Source organism: Pollachius pollachius (assembly GCF_949987615.1).
Source record: "Pollachius pollachius genome assembly, chromosome: 6".
Taxonomy (NCBI): Eukaryota; Metazoa; Chordata; class Actinopteri; order Gadiformes; family Gadidae; genus Pollachius; species Pollachius pollachius.
In genome coordinates this window covers 16,412,473-16,438,637 of record NC_136939.1, presented here as the reverse complement: position 1 = coordinate 16,438,637, position 26,165 = coordinate 16,412,473, and the positions used below count along the sequence as shown (strand labels likewise).

The following is a 26,165-nucleotide window of genomic DNA, read 5'->3' as shown; positions in this document are numbered from 1 at the left end:
AGCGTGTTGATGTATCGTTTTATAGCGCTGCCATCAAATGAACTCAGATCACAGCTCATCAAAGATGGGGAAAAAATTTGCTTGCATATATTATGTCCAAAAATTGTTAATGGCATTTAGATATGCTTTCATTGCACCGCCCTGAGATAACTTACTCAGTATTTACACATTTGAAATGGTATATTATGTATAGTAGAAGCTCTGAAGACTAAACAGACAAAGCTAAATATAGAAGCTGAAAAAAGAAAACATGTTAGTTGTTTTTTGTTTGTCTGAAAGTCAAACTTTTACCCCAAAATGTTGTGGATTAATGCACAAACGGCTAGGCTTATATAAACTGTAGCTAGCACACCACTCCTAGCATACATCAGATCATCAAGCCATTAGCAGAGCCCCACCCCTAACAAAGACCTCCACCCAGATAGTTAACTAATCCCCCCTCCCGCAGTCCTCCATCAAGAGGGAGGGGGAGGACCAATCTGGAAGTCATTGGCTCCTCTGGAGACCTGTGCCCAAAATGAGAGCCTCCGACTCGAGGTTTGAGGCAACATCAAAGTCCCCTGCAACCATAACAACGCAGCTATGTTTAAAAAGAACCCTGCACCCGCCTTACCAAACACACCCACTCCCCAAGACTCACACACACACACACACACACACACACATACGCTAACACACACACACACAGCCTAACACACACAAATACACACACTTACACATACACACAAACACACACACACACACACACACACACACACACACACACACACACACACACACACACACACACACACACACACACACACACCCAGGCTCATATTCATGCTTAAATGGATATAGTACAAGGGCACTCACGTATGAGAGTAAGAGAACGAAAGACACGCCCAAAGCGTGACCGCGTGACAAGATGAACAAAATACATAACTGCTGACACACGACCACGTGCAAGCGGACACACAAACACACACACACACACACACACACACACACACACACACACACACACACACACACACACACTGCCAACACACTGAATAGCTACACATCTGGACTGTGGCCTTGGGGAATGGGAGCCCATTTCAGTAACAGAGGGGCAGTGTGTTCTGCCGTGTGTGTGAGTTTATAGGTGTGTTGTGTGTGTGTGTGTGTGTGTGTGTGTGTGTGTGTGTGTGTGTGTGTGTGTGTGTGTGTGTGTGTGTGTGTGTGTGTGTGTGTGTGTGTGTAGAAGCTGGCCTAAACACGTGGCAGCAATTAATAAACCACAGAATCGATCTCATAAGACTCTTGATTCCATTCCTTCTCGCAGACTCATAATTAATGCATGAATAAATGAAATCATCCATATCTTACATCTCCATCACACTACTTGGAGCAGAAAGACCACTATCCACCCACTCCCCGCGGACAGCTAAAGGGCGCTTGGCTAGAAGCGCTAGCAAGCTAGATGCGGTAGAAATGGTGGCAGTAAAAATGAGCATTGTGCGCTTGTTTGCGTTGGGAGGTTTTTATAGCACTGCATCCTCTGGGCTTCACTTGGAGACACTGCTTCACTGTGCTGTGGCTGAGGACCCAAGGTACTGAGGATGTGGGATCTGGAAGGGACTCCAACCTCACACCCTGACTGTTGCCATTGTTCACAAATGACAAATCTGCCACAGAGACAGAAAGATAGACAGACAGAGGAACATTCAAACACACAGACAACAATGCTGCTGCCGCATCCAATGCACAGAAATAGTGACAGTAATGATCAGACACTATATGGGTAACCCTAACCCAAACCTGAACCCTCATCAGCCCTGTTCGCTGCCATCTTGAATTTACAGGATTACCGGGGGGGGGGGGGGGGTTGTTTTTCCCATGGTAAAACACAAGCACCTGAGGAAATGAAACGGATGCAGACGGCGAGGACTTACAGTCCCACCATGAGAGGGAACACTTCCTCCTCGCTTGAGGTCTCGCTGAAGTACAATAGCGAGCTGTGAGAGAGACGCCTTTTGATCGCTCCTGTGGGAGCTGCCTCAGTGAATGAGTATTAAGCTGGTGTCTGAAACTGGGCTCTGCAAGTTTGGCCTTAGTAGTGTGTGTGTATGTGCATGTGCATGTGTATGTGTGTGTGTGTGTGTGTGTGTGTGTGTGTGTGTGTGTGTGTGTGTGTGTGTGTGTGTGTGTGTGTGTGTGTGTGTGTGTGTGTGTGTGTGTGTGTGCATGCCGTGGCAGAACCAGTAGTGTTGAATAAAGTCAGACTCCAAGTAAGTTGGTGATCTGTATGTCTGTCCGTTTATCTGACCACCATATAAGGCTTAAATGTCCCAAGAGCACATCATTCATCCTCAAACGTGTGTGTGTGAGTGTGTGTGTGTGTGTGTGTGTGGGTGTGTGTGTTTATTCATCCGTGCCTAGCTTCAGGGTTCATGGAAGTGGTGTCAGGTTTTGGCGGAAGCGGATGATTCAATCTGCTAACTGCTATCTGCAATCTTCAATCTGCTAACTTGTGGTCAATTCTCATGTGTTTGTCCTTCTTTCTGATCTGAATCTTTGATGTTTGCCCCTGAATCCCCCCACCTCCCCAGCCCGGGCACCGCCCTCCCAGCGCAAACCAAACGTCAGACAGAAACATGCTGAGAAGACGCTGGTCTTTAGTGTAAACACAGCAAACGCGTACTCTACTTCCAGAGTAGTTCTGATGATGCGCTGAACTAGCTAACGGGTGAACTCAGTGCTGACCACAAACTGGTCGCTGCAGCAGAAGCACAGAGCTTCCGGTATAACCCAACCACGGCTTTCTGAAAGGCTTTCGCTGAACACCTTATCAGGCGCGGTGTGTGCGCGTGTCACACATCAGCGTCGCAGTGTGTCCTGCGACCTGTGCCCTCGGCAACCACATGCGAGAGGAGAGGAGAGGAGCGGGTGTGAACGATTGCTGCCGTGATCTCACTTCAAAGACGTGTGGAATCTGCGTTTCGTGGCGTTTAACACCTTGGCCCTCCCCCGACGTGGCCTCCCTACGACCGGGTCCTGCCCCACATTCTGGGGAGACCGTTCTGTTCCAGCAGGCCTTCCACGCTACACAGCGCTCCGCTACGCTGGCTGACTCAGCATCGGGCGAGTTTGCCATGAGCTTAAGGGACTAATTACTTTACAGATGGCCCATATTGTTTATTGACTTCAATCTATTTGTGATGAAGTGAATGTAATTAAAGCAAACTGTTTGTTAGTGTGGTCACCGCTGTTATAATAGTATGTCTCTGTAATGGGAGCCTTGCCACAGCAGAGGAATGCTCAGCTCATATTGTTGTTCAATGGGTTGAAGACACACATCAAGTCCATGTCTTTTAGCAGTCATGAGACAGCCAACCGTCAACGCCCTCTACAACACTGCATTATTTTATTAGCATGGCATAAGAAAACAATTAAGACTCGAGGAAGCAAAATAACTCAAAACAACGGTGAAGAAAATGAGATGTTGACGACAGTGCTGCTGGAGTCCCTTGAAAAATGCATTTAATAAGCCGTTTTTCAGTTTACATTTAGGTCGATTTGCCTTTCCTCTGTGTGTGTGTGAGACTTATTTAACGCACACAGAAACACACACCCACACAGACACACACACACACACACAGGAGCCCCATGCATAGAAAGAGCGAGATGGTGAAGGAGAGAGAGAGAGAGAGAGAGAGGGACCGTGATGACATCACAGACAAAGGAAGCCCTGGGGGCCCCCTCTATGTCCCAGCCCAGGGGGCCCCCTCTGTGTCGCGGCCCCAGCATTCCTTTCATCCCTGCTGGGAAAGATCAAGCAGTCTGGCGGGAGGCCTTCTCAAAGGGCCGCTCCTCTCCCCAGATTATGGTGGCGGTAACACACACCTCACACAACCAGTACTTAAGGGCCCGCCGTCCGGGGGCCACAGCTGACAGGGGCTGACAGCTGACGCAAAGGTCTGCCCCTCAGTCCTGTTTACCTCTCGGCCATGACCCCCCGTCCCTGGGCGGGGGCTAATAAGAGTTGACCTTTGACCTCTGCCCGTGTGACTTGCTCGCTGTGATCCCGCCTTGGGACATCTTCTTTACATTATACTGACTGTACGGGAGCCTGTACAATCCAACAACCATCACCGGTCCTTAATGATAATGTCACCACAATGTGTGAGGGAACATGTGGTTTCACTAGCTTACATCTATCGTGGTACGCCAGCTAGACGTACGCATCTCCAAGGATGCACCGCGGGCGACCAGGGGAAGCCTGGCTCTCCCAGCCTGGACAGGATGATGAAGCACTTTCTTAACTCCAGTCCTGCAGAGTCTTGACTAAGGGTCTCTGGTACGGAGAACTATTTAAGATGCAACGAAGAATATCAAATAGCAACAACTCCAACAACAAGCCATCTACCTGCTCCACAGAGTGAGAGGGAGAGAGAGAGAGAGAGAGAGAGAGAGAGAGAGAGAGAGAGAGAGAGAGAGAGGAAGAGGGAGAGAGAGGGAGAGGGAGAGAGAGAGGGAGAGATGAATGTGTTAGAAAAGGTGAATTGAGGAGGGCGGTGTTGAGATGTATTTTTACATGGATGGTTGGTTGGTTGGTTGTACAGAGAGGGAGGAGTTGGTGCTGCTCTTTCCTTTCATGTTTCAAATTTATTCCATCTGATTAATTCCTTTTACCCCAGCGACTGGAGTGATTTGACTGGATATACAACACACACACACACTCCCACATACTCATTCAGGCAGGCACACACACAAACACACAAACACACACACACACACACACACACACACAACACATACACACACACACACACACACAAAGACACAACAACACACACGCACACAACAACACACACACACACACACACACACACACACACACGCACGCTTACGCCTCAAAACAGCCTCTGGCCTCCCTCTCTCTCTCTGCTTACCTGCTGAGTTGGGCCCTCTCTAAACACGTGCAACTCTGTTACCATAGTTACCCCCAGCAGCTTAGTCGATCCTGACTCCTGTCCTGTCTTTTTGGGTTATATCCCATCCTGAGTACGTCGGCCATTGAAAGCTAAATGGACTGAGAAACCTCCAGCAGCAGAAACCACCAGTGTGTTTGAGACAGCAGAGAACTGCTGTCTCAAACACACTGGTGGTGGCTGCTGGTGGTTCCTGATCCCCAAGGGACATTTTGTTGAGAATATTCTCAACCACTACTGCTATTTCAGACTGAATGATAGCTTAAAAAACAAACAAGACAGACAAACAGACAAACATAAAAGCAGGCAAATTAATGACGGGGTTGGACTATCTCAATGTCTCCTTCGCTTTCTTTCTCATTCTCTCTCACTCTCTGTTATTCATCCATACTTACACCTGAGCTTTGGGAAATGGGCCCATTAAAGTGCATTAAGTCATGGGTTCGAGTCTCTGGGTTCGAGTCTCTGGGTTCAGAGTGTGGCGTGGGGCACTGGGTTTCCAAACATAGGGTTCTAGCCAAAATCAACCTCTCCTCTTCCTTTCTTTCTCCGAGATCGGGCGAGGTGCCTAGCTAGTTTGGGGGACTTAAACTCATGTCTTGAAATATACTATAGATGTAAGATAAAGCTGCCCACCGCAAGTGTGTTTGTTCTTAGAGAGAGAGAGAGAGAGACAGAGAGTGAGAGAGAGAGGAAATTAGGGAGGAACGCTGTAGCAAAAAAATGGGAAGCAGAGGAAGAAAGATATAAATAGTAAAAAGTTACAAGTAAATGAAGGTACGCAGAATGATGAGACTCACACTCACCCAAACGCACACACACACACACACACACACACACACACTCAGAAAGCACAACACGACACATCACCACCATTTTACAATGTGGAGGGGCGGCGGCCATGTTGCCCTGACAGTAGAGCAGAGCGTGGTGTGTGTAGCGCTCGCTGGCCACCCGGTCAGCGGCCGGCACCAGACCCGGGGCTGTGCTGCATCACCCACCACCACCCAAGTCCCGCCTCCGCCCGCCAGGATCACATTACCCACAAGGCCCCGGGCCTCAGATGTGGCTGCGGGCGGGGAAGCCAGACCACAGGGAGCTGGGCTCCAAGTGGGGCCCAGAACGTGTGGTCTCAAGGCCTTCATGAAAAGAATATTTCTGAGGGCTGCGTGGATTCCCAAACCAAAGCCCTCCAGGGACCCCCCCGCCCCCCCTCCCACACCTACGTGAGCTGGGTGTGCACCGGCAGTGCACATCTCCGCTTTCAACCGGCGCGTGTTCGGTGTGGACCTCTTTTTGTGCGTGTGTGATTATTTGTTTGTGTGTCCATATGCGCAAGAGTTCGTCTGCGTGTGTGCGTGCGTGCGTGTGCATGCGTGCGTGGGTGTTGATGCAATGGTGGATTGTGTCCGTCCAGGTGTGCGTTAAGCCATCTTTGACATCCACTCATTTCATGACGCAACAATTCGACTCCTGGATGGAGAAGCCCCTGGTGAGAGCTGAGTGAGGCGTCAAGGTGCAGGACACACAAACACACACGTTACCTGAGCCCGGCACAACACCTCATAGTTCCCTTCATTATGTACGTCCTCATTAACCACCTCTCTCCCCTTCTGCTCTTTAATCTTCAGGAGAGGTCTCCATTGATGGACCTATTGATTCGATGTTGTGACCACTGCTTTTATCTCCTGGAACTCCAAAGACGTCTTCAACCTCAACGCACACGCACGCACGTACACGTACACGCACACACACACACACACACACACACACACACACACACACACACACACACACACACACACACACACACACACACACACAGACACACACAAAAGCTCTCATACAAATGTGCAAACACAGCTATGCACACTCATGAATATGCTTTATCTATATTTTTTTCAATAATATGCTAATGATCCATTTCTATTCCACTAACAAAACATGTATTTTCATTTACCATAATTAAAACCTATCAATATGGGCTCTTTTTTTAGCCATCCAGGACACACTCCTAGTTAGTGGCCGGTTGAAGGCCTGCATTGCAAGTCATGCAGTACCATTCAAACAAACTTTATCGAGATCATGTGAGCTGGTGAGTGAGGCTGGACTACATCCAGCCTGCTGACCGCTTCTGGAACCACTGCAGATCTCTGCCAGAGATCCAATATAGGGTCCCTACCGCAGAGCCCCGCGGCCAGGCCCAGGGGGCCTCACTGTGCAGCTGCATCAGAGGGCCTGCCTGCCCTCCGCCATGGGGATTAGGGGTAAAACGTTCTCTACTGTACAGACATGTGTCAGTGTGAGCGTGCATGCATGTGTTTATGTATGTTAGCCTGTGCCAATTAAGTTGTGTGTGTTTCCCAGTTTGTCCAAATGTCGTTCTCCTGAATGCATTTAATTGACATGTGTGTTTTGTGTGTGCATGTGTGTGTGTGTGTAATGGATGTACGGTTGCATTGCTTTGCATGTGCCTCCGTAGACATTTATATTTGTGTCAGCCCCAGAAAGCCTGGTGGCTCTGTGACGTCTGCTGCCACGCTGTCTAGTGGGTGCATGCGTGCGTGCGTGTGCGCGTGTGTTCTTCTATTGATCATCTGTTAATAACATGCTGGCTTGCGATACACACTGTGTTATTACCAGCCCAAAATAAAGTCTCTGGATCTGGTTTAAGGCCCCTTACGGCCTCCCGCTCCCCGTCTCTCTCTCTCTCTTCCTGTCCACAGACTCTCTGACTGTTTCCATCCATACTTGTGTTCTTGTATCTGTCCTTCGATCCCCTATCCTCCCATCTCTGCCATTCCTCCTATATCCCATGCCCGCGTTGACTATCTGTTTATTTCTTCATCCCTGCATGTTTACCCTCTCCAACCCTCCAGCAACAATGGCCGGTGTTTGAGTCTGCGGGCAACTGAACGTTTCATGATCTGTAATGTCAACATTTGGTTTCTATGCGAGGCTGCTGGTCCCACAGGACCACAAACGTGTGCAGATGCACACACACACACACACACACACACACACACACACACACACACACACAAACACACACACAAACACACACGTCCAAACACATAGACACACAGACACACAAACACACACATGTCCAAACGTGCAGACACATACACAGAGATACACGCACACACTCACACACAAACACAAGCACACATGTCCAAACACACAGACACATTCACAGAGATACATACACACATACACACACCAACACATAGAGCCACAAAACCATAGTTTGTGTGTGTGTGTGTGTGTGTGTGTGTGTGTGTGTGTGTGTGTGTGTGTGTGTGTGTGTGTGTGTGTGTGTGTGTGTGTGTGACTGACTGACTGACTGACTGAGTTAGCGAGAGAGAGAGAGAGAGAGAGAGAGAGACAGAGAGGCCCTAGCTCCCTCTGTGTTCTGAGTTACGACTTTCAAACGAAAATAAGATAAAAGCTAGACAGAAAAAAGGAAAAAGCAAGAAAGAGAGGGAGAGAGAGAGATAGCGTAATTGAACACAAGCAAGAAATAAACGAGATGACAGCCACAAGCCCTCCAGGCACCGCAGTGGTGGAGTAATAGGGGTCCTGACAATGGGCGACCGTGGCAGGGCCTGTTGTAAATCTCTACTGAGAAGGGAACAATGCTGGGGAGTCATTAATATGCCACGATGGAGCCTGTCGGTCTGACTCAGACCTGCTGGGCGTCCATTCTGTCGTCACAACAACAATAACAATAAGCTGTGCGTTGGGGGAGGGCTGTATGGCCCAGCTAATGATCAGAGATGATGATTGGAAAATGATAAACATTTTCTCTACATTGTCATCAGGATCTTGGCAGGCCCCGATGTGTCACTTACACAGACCACAGCCTTGGGTAACTCAGGGCCCATGCCAGAATTCAAATTACTTATTTACCAAAGGCAATTTGACTAAATAACATCATATTAGTGTCTGACAGTTACTATGTACTTTTGCTCCTATTGACAGAAATATATTTTTATTTGCTGGTCTCTAGCACGTCTATGTTTCACTCTTTCAGCTCCAGCTTTTCAGACCGTTTTACTTACTTTTCAGGTTTTCAGAGTATTTTTTCTTGAAATCGGACAAATTCAGTTTTCAACAGGCCGTAGTGGCTGTGAAACAGTTAAAGGTGTTGCTGGGGTGACAGTATTGTGTGTGTTTGTGTGTCAAGTAGAACTGTGGTGAGGTGTACCAGCTGTGGCTCTCTTTCTCTCTATCTCCCTCTCTCTCTCCCTTTCTCTGTCTATCTGTCTCTCTCCTGCTCTCTCTCCCTCCCTCGCTCTAATCTATTAATTTTCAATAAACCAGACGAGGTAGAAGCTAGTGTTTGTTGCATTCTGCCAGCCCTGTGCATGCACATGCACACACCCAAACACACCCACCCACGCACACGCACCATAACACACTTTATGTCTCTTCCGGCAGACTGCCTGACAGACCTGCAGAGGAACACCTGCACAAAACAACAACAAGAGAACAAGAAAATAGACCAAGTTGATAAAATACATATGTATATAGACACACACACACACAAACACACACAGTGACATCCACTTTAACCTCTCTTGTTGAGAATGTAAAGAGGCCGTAAAGTTCCGTATGGAGGCAGATGAAAGAGACTGTCGTCACCTATACCAACACACTCACACACTCAGTACACGCATGTAAAAACCCTTCCCCTGTCTTAGGTGAACACGAGAGGAGATGACAAACCCAGAAGGAGGTAATCGCTGACTCTGCTGGTAAACACACTCTCGTGGTTTCATGCTCGGGAAGGCCTTTGTTTAAATTAAGCTGCTCGAAGGCAATGTGAACCAGAGTGAAAACCCAGAAAATTTACATTTACTACGGCTTACACAGACTGTAAGGTCTGGAACCAGTGTAAAAGTTTAACACCACATGAGTATTCGCTTTGGTCTTTTATTGTTTTTGAAAAAAGTACACTGATTCCTATTTTTATGTTTGGTATTGTGATGAAAAGCCTTTTGAAAACCCCTTTGGCAGGTAGTTTCCTGGGGAGTCAAAACTATCACAAAGAAGTGCAACATATATGTAATTATATGTTCTTGCACACATATATATATATATATATATATATATATATATATATATATATATATATATATATATATATATATATATATATATATATATATATATACATATATGTTTGTTTGTTTTGTCTTATGTGGACTGCCAGCTTTATGAAAAACTTTGGTCGGATGACTAGGTGGATTCTTTAAAAATATCTTGCGAAAATGAAAATTTCCAGAAATTAAAAACATGTGGCCGTTGCATGTGTTGATGTGAATTTGGCCAAGAGTGATTTTGTAAAAAATGACAAATGGGCTGCTTTGGAGTGTGTGTGTGTATTTAATTGTGTTGCGGTAGCTGATTAACTGAGGTCTGGGAATGTGTACATCTGTTAAGTTCTTTAGTCAGCACCAGCTGAGGGCTGACCCTGCACAGACCCATGACTCACCTGCTGCACACACACACACACACCCCCACACCCCCACACACACACACACACACCCACCCCCCCCACACACACACACACACACACACACACACGCATACCCCCCCCCCCCCCCCCACACACACACACACACACACACACACACACACACACACACACATCTTGTAGCAGACAAATATTTCATGGAGCCTAATCCAAAGGTGGCACCTAGTCGCAACTTGTTCTATCCTCCTAGCATGCTGCTTTATTCTTGAGGAGATGCTCTAGGAGATGCCCTGTAGTGTAGCATCACAGGGGGCTGACAGAGAGGGATGGCACTCTGTTTAACTGACGATCACCTACCAACAGCATGAATAGTGTGTGTGGTGTTTTGTCTGATTTATTCTGATATCTGCCGGGTGTGTGTATGTGTTTGCTTTAAAGTGCTTCTGTTTGGAAAGCTCATGTGCGTGTCAAAAAATTGAGGGTGATCCAAGAAATGACATCAATCAAAACAAGCCAGACTTCCGCTGTCAACACCTGTCTTTACGTCTCTCTGCTCCCTGCCCCCTCCCGCCTGCCTCTCTACCGGAACATGAGGATAAGTGGATAAATAATTACAGGTGTAAACACCTCCGGGGCAAATGCACGTTTCTTCTTCTTCTTCGTCGTCGTCTCCTCCCTACTTCTGATATTCTTTTAAACGTTTCCATCCCTAAAAACGTTGATGTGTTTCCCCCCTCAGGGACCTGTAAGCGTCACTTCAAAGCCGCGAGGGGAGGTGAGGGCCCTTCTTATCGTCATTTGTATTTTAATCGACTCGCCCCACCCAGACCCCCCGCCACGCAAACACCTCCCGGCCCACCCACCTGACCCCCCGCCCCTCACAGCTACCACCTGTATCCACCCTCTCTCTCCTGGATGTGCTCCTCACTCTTGAAGTCTACCTGGTTCTACCTACTTGCTTTGCATACAACTCTTTACACTTGATTGGTTGCCGCTTTCCTCCTTTCATGCCTTCCGTTTTTAATTTATTCTGTCCTTCCTTCCATCTTTCTCTCTTACTTTCCAATCCATCCTTTCTATTTCTTTCTCTTCCGCACTCCATCTCTCTTTCTACGCAGACATGAGCCCCACATGAGGAACACTTCCTCTGCTAAACTGTCGAAAAACAAGACTTGATAAAAAAATGAACAAGTTACAATTCCCCTATAACGGTTCCTAAAGAAGAAGATATTTGAAAGCCAAGCTAGCGAGGGAGGCCATGCCAGTGTTGTGTGTTGGCAGCAAATAAACCGACACAATAGCTCGCTCCCCATCGCTTGATTTGAAACAAGCCAGAGTGCCGACGTAACCTTTTGAATTGTGATACAATTAGTTTGAGAATCCACAGATTACATGACAACCTCATCCCTACGCCCAAGAACACTGAGGCTCTGCGCGTGTCTTGGTCTTCAACGCACAAAAACAAACAAGGACTTACAGTCCGATTCCCCTTGTTTGACTCATCCCGCCCGTTTCCCTCTGAGCGCCTGTACTACACTAATCTCCTACTTTCACCACAATAATCGTACACTACAGAGCAATAATCCCCCGCTAACCTAAAGATAATCTGGCACTTATACACAGCAATTGCATCTTGAGAGTCTGCCTCTCTCTCTCTCTGCCTCTCTCTCTCTCTCTCGCTCTCTCTCTGTACTTCTTGTGTAGCTTCATGAATACGCATACATTCCTCACATAGAGCAAACTTCATGACTAGAAGCACCGAAAAACAATCTCTCAATGATTCAGGGAGGAACCTGGCCTGTCTATTCTTTCCGACTGTGTTTACCAATAGTTGGTCCAAACTTCATCTCTTTCTTGAGGCAACTAAAGACTGCTGGGGTCCGCGGTTTATCGTGGCCCCTCAGTGGAGCAAGGGGGCCTCTGGGCGGGGGCCCACCGCAGCCTCATAGGGGCCAACGGAGCACAGAGGGATTAGGGCAGCATAAGCCACTGTCGCTGCCATTGTTTACACAGCCCAAGCCAGTACAAGACATAACCCCCCCCATCCCACCAGCACCACGCATCCCCCCATTCCACTACCAACCCCCATCCAACCCCCCCGTACCCCAACGGTCAACACCGCAACACAATGCACACGAGGAAGTGGCAAGATCCTGGTGAATATCCCTTTCTCCGGCGCACAGACGCACAATTCCCTTGATCTAGGGGATCAACGGTGTGTTATTAGGGGATTTGTGTGTGAGTGTGTGTGCATAGGAGGAGGGGAGGCTGGAGGGATCTTATTCAGTTGACTTTTGCCTTGACGTTCTTTCTAAACAGCTAAACTGGGAGCCCAGCAAGACCAACAAACTTCACATTTATGGGAAAGGGTCCAGCTGATACGCTTGAAAGCAAACTTTAAGAGGCTGTCCATTATCATTTCATTAGAAAAGAACACATTTGTTATGCTCTTTTCTGTTCAGACACATAAAGTTCATTCAAGACGTAGTCAGAATTGAACCATAAAAAAATGGTAATCACTATAAAATAAGCTATGCATGAAAAACTCAGGAACAAAACAAACTATTTAAAAAGTTCATAGAAACCATACATTGTTTGTATGGTCAATAACATGTCCATGCAAACAATGTTAACCACACGCCAAACCATCCTCAATAGCCTTAAAATAAAGATAATGATAATAATTGTTATTATTTTGTTGTTATTATTTCTTGCTTTGTGTTAGTAGTTGCTGTAGCGCCTTATCCTACAGCAAATCCCATACATTTCTCTCGAATCATTGCAGGAAGATATGATGAAGTGGCGAGAGGGTTGAGGAGACCCCACCACACCCTCCACATCACACGGCTACACATTCACAGCCCCTCCGGCACCACAAGACGCTACACGTCTGCATGCGGCCTGACATCCATGTATCTTCACATCAACCCTGTCTCCGTTACTTTAAACACAGAATAAAGTGCCAGCAAGTTGCCAAAGTTGGGTAAATAAAGTGAAATGATCTAATCTTATTTGCTTATAGCTTCAGAAACACAAAACATTTGGTTGATATCTTCTTTCAGATTATGACATTTTGGGCCGCTCCTCAGATTAAAGCAGAAATCACTTTGGGCGTTTTCCATTATTTATGACAGTGCTGCATGGAACAATTATTTCATCAGTTGAAAAACTTGATTTGTTTTTGACATTAATTGATGACAATGATGTAAATTGTGCAATGGGCACATTATCAAGAAATTATTGGATTAAATCAGCGAGTGTGTTGTTTTTCCACAGCTCATATCTGACAGTGATGATAGCAATGATAACCAATGGGATTAGCCCATGCAGAGAAGTGGATCAGTAACATTTGGATATGATAAAAAAAGGTCAAAATGAACATAAAAACCAGCGTCACTGAGCTGAATGCTGGCTCTCCTTTTTCTCGATAACATATGTTCTTACTCCACACTTATATATTATATTTTCCTTTCTGTCATCTTGCCTCCACTGTCTGACTAACGTCTGCAGGTTTTCCCTCCTATATATACCAGTGGTGGTATATGTACATTTAATTGGCTATAATCATCCATGATTTGAGTGGTAGGAGATTTGAAATAATAAGGAGGTAGCTTCTTGTACACCTATGAAGCATCTTGTGGTAATCAGCTTCCATTAGACACACACACACACACACACACACACCCACACCCACACGTTACAGCAAGCACTTGTTTTGACTTGCGCAAACTCTGCACTACTGTACAGGCACAGACGGTCACAAGCCACGAACACACAATCACACACACTTATGTGTGTGTGTGTGTGCGGAGGAAACACGTGCACAGGAAACATTCACGAAAGCCTCGATACTGATACACACCCTGAGAAAAAAATCACAAATAACACACAGTCTGCAAGGCAAACTAATTTTAACTAGTGAGGACTCAAATGCACAAAGTCACGTGGCTGAAACTCAAAACATCAACTCAACTACAATGGCACGCTTATGCGCTCTATTCATACGTGATCCTTTAGCTTCGGCGTCAGCACTCTAGGATTGCGTGTTCCTCGTGGAATACATCTCCTACGGACATTAACACACATATCCCCACACATAGCCTTAGTAGTTTAATATCAAAAGGTGTGATGTGAAAATAGTTAATTCAGAAGAACTTAAAAGATGAGTTACTTAACAGAAAAAGCATCTTAAGAGTGGCAGCAGAGGCACAATTAGCTTTGCCTGACAATGTTTTCGTAAAGGGGCTCCCAGCTTGATCACATATACAGAGGACAGCACGGAGGAAAAGAGATGACATCGCATAGAGGGACACAAGGGGAGAGGTGGGTAGATATCCATCACCCCCCACCCCTATAAACAAAGATCTGCCTGTCTTGTAAACCCATACTTTTTACAGTTTTCCCATACATTGTGTCCAGTCCATCCCTCACACACAGACACACACAAAGCGTCCACACACCCACTCCCCCACACATTAATCTCCAGGTTCTTTCATGTGGCAGGGGCATGCTGTAAGATCTCTAGTTGGTGGGCTAATTACAAGGAAGGCTCTAACAACTGAATATTGTGTGGAGCCTCTCAGGACACCCAGGTAAGGAAAGTGCTCTTCTTCACCTGGCCCCGCCTACAACACAAGCACGCGCACAGACACACACTTACACACAAATATATAGACAGGTAGACCCACACATATATACACACGCACACATACACATACGTGCGCGCGCGCACACACAAACACACACACACACACAAATGCATGCATGCCCAAAAACATACACACACACACAGCTATGCTATGCTAAACAGCTATGTGTAAATACAGAGGCAGATAAACACGTGAACAGAAACACAGACATGACTGTAAGTTAACAAACATGTAGCCACACATGCGCGTACAAATCTACAAACAACAAAGATGCACGTTCATTAAACACACAGGTTAAAACACGAGTAACACAATGTTACCACACAAGAACACTAGCAGAGCAAAGTTATATACACTTATATACACACACACACACACACACACACTTAACCACAGTAACACATATGGACTCCAGTCAGTGTTTGCTGACACCATCAGCCGGAGTCCTGGAGAGGAGAGGACGGGAGAGCTAGGAGGTATATGAGTGATGTGGAGACACAGCGATACGCTAGACATGCCATTACACTTGTTCACTATGTTTGCCTGACACAATGTGTTGTTGTTATCCAGGGATAACTACAGAGACATGGCGGATAATGTTAAGCGTAAATACAGGTTTACCGTTTTGCCGCAAACATCTTAGTTAGTCACATACCAAATAAAAGCACAGGCTTTGGGATTTAACAAAAACAAGGAACCTCTGGGATATAAGCAGGGTTGCATGCGTTGAAACATGCTAATTATATGGGCAGTGCGCATGCAAGTCCAGAGTCCCCCACCAAACCTAGCCCGTCCTCACACATGTGCACACACACGCACGAACAAATGTGGAAACATTTAAAATTAGATTTCCTAAAAATAAAGCGTGGTGGTTTGAAAATAAATAAAAAAATAGTGATAGACAGATGTGATGATAATTTCTTTCCTAGTGAAAAATATAATTTGAAATGTTTATCTAAAGGAGGTTGGTGAACAAACTGTCCTTCAAACAGCTGTCCTTCAAAGAGGGATCTTGCTGAAGAAAAGATTCCCAATTTGTCGCCAACGCACATTGCCTTGGGGTAATCTCAACAACAATCGTCTGTTGAGAGGGACGCTCCTCAAAGTTAGGAGCGGGTGAGTGTGGAGCTGATATGACAAACTAATTTGATTATAGTCCAAAAATAAAACGCAAAAATAAATTATGAATTCAAGCCTACTTCTGCAAAGTTGTTGGAGAAATTAATAAGCATGGAGATCTTAAGTCAAAACAATAAATAAGCAAAAACACACACACACACCCACACACACATGCACTCCACACACACACACACACACACACAAATGCATGCATGCACACAAACATACACAAACACACACACACACACATGCTTGATGATCACATGTCCAGCAGTTAAATATAAAATAAATGAAGTTGGCGTGGATAATCCTGACAGCCACTCATACACAATTTAACCGATCACACGCCTCCCTCCGTTACGAAATATCTTTCTATGAAATAAAAAACCTGTGAGGTCTCATAAACACTGAACTTGTATTAACTGGGATATAAAATGGTCAAAGGAAAGATTTACAAGGCAAATACATTTTTGCAACATTTTTGTAAGCTTCAGTTACTATGTTTTCAGCCTCAATGTGAACAACACACAACAACAGACAACAATAACCTCCTTTCAGACTTGAAATGTCTCATTCCTCTATTTGGCTTTGAAATGGAAAGAAAACTGTTCTTCTCAAACTCAATATTTTTTAAAATTATTACTTCCAATATGAATTTGATTGAATACACTTGGTCGAGTCCCATTCAATCGGCATTGAATCAACGTGACCATGTCTTAATTAACCAATGATAGCAGATATAAACACACTCAAACCTTTTGACCATCAAAGTCTGGCAAGCACGGTGAAGGAGCAACAATGGGCAAATAATTGAATGCCAAAACGTCCAAAGTTGACTGACCAGACTCAGACTTAATGTCTGAAATCAACTTGAACTTTGGCCTCATGTGATAATTCAACCTACAACTGTTTGGTCTGTGAGTGTCTGAGAAGCGGTTCACAAGGCCTTTGTGTTCGTGTGTAGCTCCAGAATGACTTGTTTCAGTTCTGCTGAGGTGGAGTTATTGGAAACAGGGTCAAAGCAGACCACTGAAGCTCCTCTCTAGCTCTAAACAGGGCTCGGCCGATCTCTGCATGCCAAACATCACAATGCCAACATATGATTTATACTGACTTACAGAGTCTGGATACCTCATAATGCCAGAGCAGAACTTCAACCTAGCCTATTTAACACACTATTTTTTTTGCCTATTTTTTTTATGAAGCACACCATTTTCTATGACACACGCTCAAAGACACTGTAAACAACAGCAACAACAAAAACCCACTCAACCCGAGCACCAACAAGCCACTTCCTACACAGGAAACACTGTATATTAACTCTATATTGACTTGTTGTGGACTTGGCTTGGACTGTGTGTGTGTGTGTGTGTGTGTGTGTGTGTGTGTGTGTGTGTGTGTGTGTGTGTGTGTGTGTGTGTGTGTGTGTGTGTGTGTGTGTGTGTGTGTGTGTGTGTGTGTGTGTGTGTGTGTGTTGGCAGTAGAGTTTAAGTTAGGCTGGAGACTTACAGATGGTGGCATGGAGCTGCTCGGCAGGTAGGGGTCGGGCAGCATGAGGAAGGGGTAGCCCGGGTAAGATGTCTTGTACATGCCACCATCTTGTTGTTTTGTTACTGCACGGAGACAGACACAGACACACAATATTGGTTTTACACATTATGCATTTCTAACTTAAGGAAATGGTTTAGGTTTTAAACCTAAACCTTGCAACCAGACAAACATTTTGAAGGAACATTTTGCCATTTAAAAGGTTTGAGTTTCAATTGTCAATTTAGAAACACAAGTTAACCTTAAAATACATTTTAAGGGGTAGGTATATCGTTATTATTTATGTCAAAGACACAAAAAAACAAACCTTTATTGCTTGAAAAATAGATAATGAAAAGAAAGAAAAAAATATAGCAGGACAATGCTTATACAAGTGATTAAGTTTGAAACATATGCAGGAAATCCCGTTTACCGAAATACCTGTGATGTAAAAAATGTGTTTCTCCCACGTCTCTGTCCATTACCATTGAAGGCTTTCACACTCGAGCGGAAGTGTCACTACAAACTTCTGTTTTAACAACAAGGCCTGCAGTCTCCCGTCGTCAACAGTTTATCGCTCACACCACCATGGAGCCACCAGGGCTGCACTTTATAAAGCATCTGATCTGCTCCTTCCACTATAACCTGCTTATAACTCATGCGGACAGCAACTATAACACCCAGGGCCGGAAACGGTCACCCAACAAAACCCTACACAGACTGGAGTATACCCACGCATGTCTACTGTAGACATAAGTATCTCATGAAATCCCAAGTTATTGGATTTTGAAATAATCAGACTCAAACTTTAACTGGACTGAGCAAGTGCAACACTCGTGGTGAGTGATTAGTCACTACATCGTCTGTATTATCGTGACGCCAGAATCGGAGAAACCTGCATAACTTGAGGCTTATAAGCGGAGAATGAAGCGCTGTGCTTCAGTGCGTCCTCACCTCCATTGAGATGCTCTCTGTGTTTCTCCACGTAGCACCTCGGTTCGGGCTGCTGTCCCCGTCGGGCCACCTGGGAGGGACACACGGCACGACGCAAACCCGTTTAGTTCACCAAACTGTTTACAACAAATATAACAACTTCATACGAGTGTTGTTCCCACATGAGAACAGCGTGTTTACTCACGGGACAGACAGACACGTTGTGTTCGCCACACAAGCACACACACACGCACACGCACACGCACACACACACACACACACACACACACACACACACACACACACACACACACACACACACACACACACACACACACACACACCGCTCTCCGCGGGACCTACCGCTGCGCCGGGACTCTGACTGATCTCGGACTCGTTGACCAGGGACGACTTGAGGTCCGCCAGGTCTCTCTCTGTGAAAGCGTTCTCCTGAATCTTCTCCTCTTGCTCCCCTTCGTCCTTGAAAGCGATCATCTCATCGTTGGCTCCCATGTCGTCCCCGCCGCCACTACTGAGCTGAGGCATTTTGCGGAGGAAAAAAAAAATAACAAACTCAGAAAGAGAAGCGGTGGCGATCCTTTGATGTCTTCAGAGGAAACTTTCTATCAAATCTCTGTAGTTCGCGTCGCTCCGGACCGGATAAAGTGCCAAACACAACCAAAAGTTTGCGCTTCTCTCTCCAACAGCCCCGTAAGTGGATAGAGGGCTAATGTTCCTCCACAGCAACAAACAGTGCATTTGAGCTCAAGACAAGTCGTGGAGTCCCGACTTCAAAGAACACCGTCCTGGTGATTGACAGCTTGAATGACTCGTTGGGGGTTGTACGATTGTTTCAACAGAGCGCCCCGTTCTTAAAGAGACATCACCTCTGCGCCCCGCATTATTCATGACCTCTCTTTAACGCTTCATTTTGGCTCTTTCTTGGTTCCTGATTAAACAAGACGATTTAGTTGTATTTCATATAAGATCACATGTGGAAATTATCTTTGTTTGTGTCGAAAGTAAAAATGAAGCTTGGATTAGATTTATATTAGACCTAAGTATTTTTTATTAACCCAGGTTATTATAAATGGGTCATTACAGTTTACCTGTTGAGCCGATTTTAGCCCTACGACAATTCGATGACCTGAACAAAATCAAATGTTTCAGTGGTGTTTTATTTTGTCTCATGTTTAAGGAATTGTTTGATGATCTCGGTGTGTGACGTGAAGTTAGGGGCAAATAAGGGAAAAATAGTGTCAATAATTATCCTTTTCGATACAGTTTAATTGATCGAAAAAGTAAAAGAAATAGGCCTGAATGTTGATTTAATCTTTTTCAAAGTAGAATAGGTTTGAAACAGTTGATTGCATGAAATAACTGCCAACATTTCCCAGCTTAGCACTTCAACACAGTTTCCCCTGGGAACTGGCCGGTTTTTTTAGTTCAATTCGTCCACAAAACATAATGCTGAAGGACTTATAGCGTATAGTGTTGTTCATGTCATTGTCCCACAAGTCCAAGAAATAGTAGGCCTACAAATACTGTTGGTTTAAATCACAGGTGAAACAAATACAAATATTAACTGATACGGAAGACCCACAATGACACTTTGACAGAAAAGTTATCTTTCTTGCCTTTTATTTAAAATGGCCTTCGTAAAAGACAGGTTATCTAACAGCTCTCCTTCATCATATGCCATGTGACGACTAACTTCGGCTGAACACGTTTTATAGGAGAGACAGCTTTGAGTCAGACAATTTATGGATATTTTGCATTAAAACTCTCCATTTGCATCAATACCGAGGCGAAAGGCCCAGAGAGAAGAAAGTGAAATGTAGGACAATCTGGGAAAACATCAGAAGGCTTGGCGAGCTCATCAATAAAAGAGGCACACTATGTTTTGGGCTAGTTCTTACAACCCCCATATTTTGTAGTGATCTCCAAAACATGGTAGAAATATGCTGGTTGCAGAAAACAGTCATCGTGATTTGAGGGTCTATGAGGGGAAAAATAAACAAAATCAGGAAAATGAAGAAAAAAACTGTTCAAAGTTGTAGACTTGCATTTCAGATGTGTTATCAAGACTTGGTGTATTTTTCCCAGTATACTTTCCAATGCATTTTTAATGTTGACACATAGCTAGCCCGATCTGCCTTTCAGAGATTCTTAATTGAGGAATATTTATACTCCTTCATGCTGTGACTTAATATTTGACTTAATCTCAGTCGGTTGCCTTGAATGAAAATGACGATTCACAGCTGGGAAATAGAATTAAATACAAACAGAAAATGGGTTCGGTATTTGCATAAAGCTGCATATTTATACAATATTGTCTATGCATATTAATGAAAAGATTAAAATGTGGGGTTTGTAATATATGCAAATCTAAATTATAAATGAGTTGTTTAAACTCCTTGTTTATTAGACTTGATTAAATATAGACAGCTGTTTTTCCAGAGAGATGTCGACGGTGGTGCTCGGGCCCTCGCTGTGTGTGTGTGTGTGTGTGTGTGTGTGTGTGTGTGTGTTTGTGTGTGCGCGGGTCCTCGCCTATGTGATGACGCTTGTTACACATGTTGGGTTCACCTGAGGCTGAAGAGGATGTGGGCCTTCCTTTCCTCCTTCTTTCCATTCAGTTACTGTCTCTCTCTCTCCCCATCTCTCGTTCTTCTTTATTTGTCAGATCCCAATTTAATTCTGAATAAGTCAATCTTATCTGCCTGTGTTTCAACACATACACACAGACAAACACACACACACACACACACACATTCACCAACACACACACACAAACCCACACACACGCACGCACGCACGCACGCACGCACGCACGCACACACACACACACACACACACACACACACACACACACACACACACACACACACACACACACACACACACACACTCTTATCTCATATGCTAATGTGATGACATCAGATTCCATGTGGGGTAGGAAATGCAAAATAAGAAAACATGATAGTCCCATATTTGAAAGAAAATATCTAGATCTTAGACACAATGAAAATAATTACAATACCAAAAGCTAAATATTTGAAACTTTTGTCTTCGATAGGATCATAACTTAGTTTTCAACCAAATGCAGTTCTTTTTTTAAGGGAGTGCTTTTCCATTGCTCATTCACTGGCAAAGGAAATTTGCAATTCTATAATGTAGCCTTGATTTTTTCTAACAGTACAAAAGATGAATCACGGTTGGTTACACAAAAAAAAGATTATATACTGTGCTTTCTAAATAAACATCAGGCACATTAAAGCTGCAGAGTAATTAAATCATGTCCTTTCATTGGGGTTAAGCCACATCCAAGCCAACAAGCCCTAACTGGAACCACTTGTGTGCTTTTTATTGGTAGTTCTGCTTCAATCAAAAACATGTTCGCCAGGGTAACTTCCAGCCAGCAATACACAACCCGAACAAATCTTTTCGTCAGGGTGATTTTTAACAAAACTGTAGCTGTATAGACAATCTTCTATGAACACCAAGTACTGAATTGATCCGCGCGCGCATCAAATGCTGCATAATGCAAAACGTACTAGAAATGGGATCACATGGATTTGATCTTCATTACTAGAGGTTGGTATTGAGGCAGAGGCTTGGGCCAAAATATGGCATTTAATGTCCACAATCCATCATTTTAGGTCTTATTAATGAAGTCATGTTCCTTTCAAATTTGTATCAGTTCACATAGCAGTAGTGTAGAACGGTTCAGACAGAGTTTGGAAACCGGGAAAGTAAATGAAGAAAAAGTAAATGCTATTTTTAGCAATTTGCCTTTTATTTGTGTATGCCTTCCAAGTCATGGCTCTCATGGTTTATGCAAGGTACTGAAACAGTAAGTGCTGTTGTTATTGTGTCGTTTTAAGGATTGCACATGGGGGCGATTTTAATTCATACCTAGAATTTTCTTTGTTAAAAAATACATGCAAAACATACATAGGTATCTGTTCATAAATAACATAAAAAAACAAGACAATAATAAAATCAGATGAGGGGCTGATATATAGGACATATTATTAACAGCTAAATACCCCCCCCAAAAAAAAACAGGGAGAAAACAATAATTAAGAAAGACGAAGTGAATGCATGTGTTCATATAATGACGGTTCTAGTTGTAGTCTGAATGCCTGCTCAGATCTCCAGTGAGTGCTCATCCAGATGTATCAGAATGCATTCCCTGAGATGCCTCCTTATCAAACATGTATGACTTCACCACAGAGCTGCACCAGGCTTTTGGCGGAAGTCAACAAGCCGAACGAGCAGTGGAATGCTATCAGATTTTGTAATAAATCACAAGACATCATTTAAAGTGCAGTGTGAATAATGGTTTGGATTTGGTAGAGATGGAATGTCATATTCATAAGTAGGTTTTAATTAGTTTATAATCCCATGAAAATGTGAATTGTTGTGGTTTTTTATAACCTAAGAATGAGCCCTTTATATCTACAGAGAGCAGGTCCCCTTCCAGATGTTTCTACAGTAGCCCATCATCGATATCTAACTTGTAAACTATAGTGACTAAATAACTGCATACAGTTTCATAAATCTATCAAGTAATCTATCATCGCTTGACACGTGAGTATTTGCTGTTGTAGACAATGTCGTCATTTAGGATGCACCTATTTGCACCTTACCGGCCAGTACAGAGCACCAAAGCTTCCCATAGTGGTTGGAAAGGAAGAGGTTGATTTACTGATCATTGAATCTGCAATCATGGATCTCAAGATATATGTAAACTTGTACTACTCTAATCCAGAAGTAAGTGAATAATTCATAATACATTTGACAATCGATATATCCACGTGATTATATAATGGTCAAAAATGTCTTGGAATTATTCTAGCCCTCCAATTGTTTCCTACACCAACCAGAACATCTCAAATCCTCTTCAATGCCAGGGTCCATCTATTTTCTCCCTGTCCTTCTTCCTGGTCATGGTATTGAAATAATCTTTTACATGACATGTTAAACCTACAACATAGCGTTTACCTTTAGGTCCCAGACAGTTGCATTGGATTTGTATATTTGGTATAATGATGACGTAAAGTTGAATATTTGCCTCCTGTGAAATATATGGTTTAAAAAACGAGGGTTGAACAAGGATGCCCCGCCCTGCCCCCCTACCAAATACACCCAATTTATTACAACAAGTACGGTGACATACTGCCTCAGCCCATAAATACGCGTAACCTTCAACTACTTTAGCCTTAACTGTGTTTCTATGATAGTGGCTCAGACTAAAACAGCACAACATATAGCAACACCACATCCTGTGTTTGCTGCCGTGTCATTAAAGTGAGTTTAAGGGAGACAGCTATTGTGTCTACACTAATATTTCCAGTATAGCAGTGTTACAACTCCTGTGGTAACTCTGGAGCTGATCAGCTCTCATAGTATTTCTGTTGCTGTTTCCCTCACACAATCAGCTAAGTTTTGGTAATGCAAGATAGCATGTTCAATGTTCGAAGGCATTGGCTAGGAAAGAATAGTATCAAATCTGTATAATATTGATGCTATTATGGTGCATCTTTTTAGATGTTTTCAATTAAACTAAGTTAAGTGATATTGGTTTATATTAAACTGCATAGAATCCCCCTTTTTCATAAAGTACTGCAAATGGGCGTACTCAGATCTAGATTTATATTTAAAATGTTCAAATGTTCACAGAGTTCTTTTTTATTGAAATTCTCTCCCTCAATGCATTTGCATAATAAACATACTATTAAAACCTTTCACAAAAAATCCAACAAATTGAAAGCAAATAACTGAACTCTCTTCTGATGAATATCCTAGAAAAGACAGAAAGCCATTTTAAGTGGACTCATGTTGGTTCTCACATGAGAGCTGGCGTTGCCTTGTTCAATAATCATACAAATAATTCATAAAACTGTATTTAATTAGATTGAGAAGTCATATTTGGGTCATCATTTTCTATATATATATATATATAGACCTACAACTCCGGTTGCTCAGTCCCAATCCCGTTGTTTTCACATCCTGAACCTAAAAGACATAATAAGATGTCCATTAGAATGAAAGCTGTGAACTGCCACTCAATTTCAAGTGCTACACAAACAGTTACATGGCTATGGGAGAGAACAGAACACATCATTTTCAACATCATCTGCAAAAAATGTTGGCGTATTTTAAGTCCTAATTTTTCTTGGCACATCGCAAGTAGCAAACCACTGCAACCGTGTAAAAGCATTTCAACTGAGGTGCCAAAAGGCTCCTCCCCACTAGGCAACGAACCCCCCGATAATGAGTCTGCTGACTCAGTCTGGGGGAGCAGGGAGAGGAGGGGCCAATCGGGGCCGATCTAGGCTCTTATGGTCGCATAGTTTCAGGGGGTCAAAAGACACGTGATTTACCGCCTCCCGAGACGGGAGGGCATTTTCTAAACTGATTGATATTGATATTGATATACTGACCCATCTTTCTTCAGTAGAAATGACGAGAGCTGTCGATAAATCCTTTTTCACAGTCTGAAACCCAGGAAGGAGTATGGATCTCTGCGTGTCTGGCCAACATATCCATGCTGATGTCTTCACCCCACCTGAAGCTCAATCTGGAGAAGCCTGAGCTGATGTTTCTTCCAGGGAAGGCGTCTCCCATCCACAACCTCAATATCCACATCTCTGTGGTGCCTGGGACTCAGACGGCATGGAACCTGTTGGGGACACTGGAGGACCAGCTGTCCTGTGCTGCCAACATCGCTGTGACAACCTGCTCCTGCAGATTCGTGTTCCACATCATCAGCAGGACACGCCTGTTACTCACCCAGAAGGCCACGCAGTTTCTTGTCCAGGCTTTTGTCTTCTCACACACTAAACCGCATCCCGATCTGCCCAGGCTACCGGTGGCTAAATAACTGTTATGGTATGTGATATTATAACAATATTCCTCACAGACCTCATTCCCGTCTCAGTGAGTGGACGGCAAGGCAAGAGTGATCATCAAGACCAGTCGTGTATTGTGTACTGCCGTTTTCACCCCGACTTTAAAATTCACCTATTGGGCAAAAAATACACAACTTTGTAATGTTGAACAATAGGCTATTTAGTGAGGGATTTTATTTATGGATCATGTAAAATATGTTCATGTTGGAGCATCCTCAACGTCATTTGACAAGAAACTATCAGAGTAAAATATGAAACCATTTGTCCTATCTTAGTGGGGCAGCTAAACACAGCTAAAAAAAATGGGGATCCCTTTCATGTTTGGGTGTGCTTTGCCAGTGTAACTTGGGTCAAGAAGAAGAAGTTCTTCTTGAGCAGGTCTCAACCCTCGTTTCCCTACGGCTCGAAGGTAATGACACTTTTTGGGCCCTATCTTGCATCCGGCGCAATTGACTTTCTACACGGACGCATGTGTCGTTGCTAGTTTGCCACTGGCGCAGAGCGTTCTTTTCCCTCCACCGCCACGCGACGGTAAATTAGGGAATGATCTTGCGCCCCAAGGGGCGGTTCGGCGAAAGGAGGA

The 26,165-nt window shown here is 44.2% G+C and overlaps 1 protein-coding gene across 5 annotated transcripts in view; it reads right to left on the bottom strand.

Moving 5' to 3' along the window:
- Positions 1–19,431, bottom strand: part of tcf7 (transcription factor 7) — a 45,495-nt gene extending 26,064 nt beyond the window's left edge. For all 5 annotated transcript variants that reach the window (XM_079737968.1, XM_079737964.1, XM_079737965.1 and 2 more), the window contains exons 1-3: positions 19,026–19,431; positions 18,684–18,753; positions 17,712–17,815 (exon numbers count right to left, since the gene is read on the bottom strand). In XM_079737968.1, coding sequence (XP_079594094.1) covers positions 17,712–17,815; positions 18,684–18,753; positions 19,026–19,208 — 357 coding nt within the window. In that variant the 5' untranslated portion in view covers positions 19,209–19,431. The remainder of the gene's footprint in view (positions 1–17,711; positions 17,816–18,683; positions 18,754–19,025) is intronic.
- Positions 19,432–26,165: the final 6,734 nt, after the last annotated feature.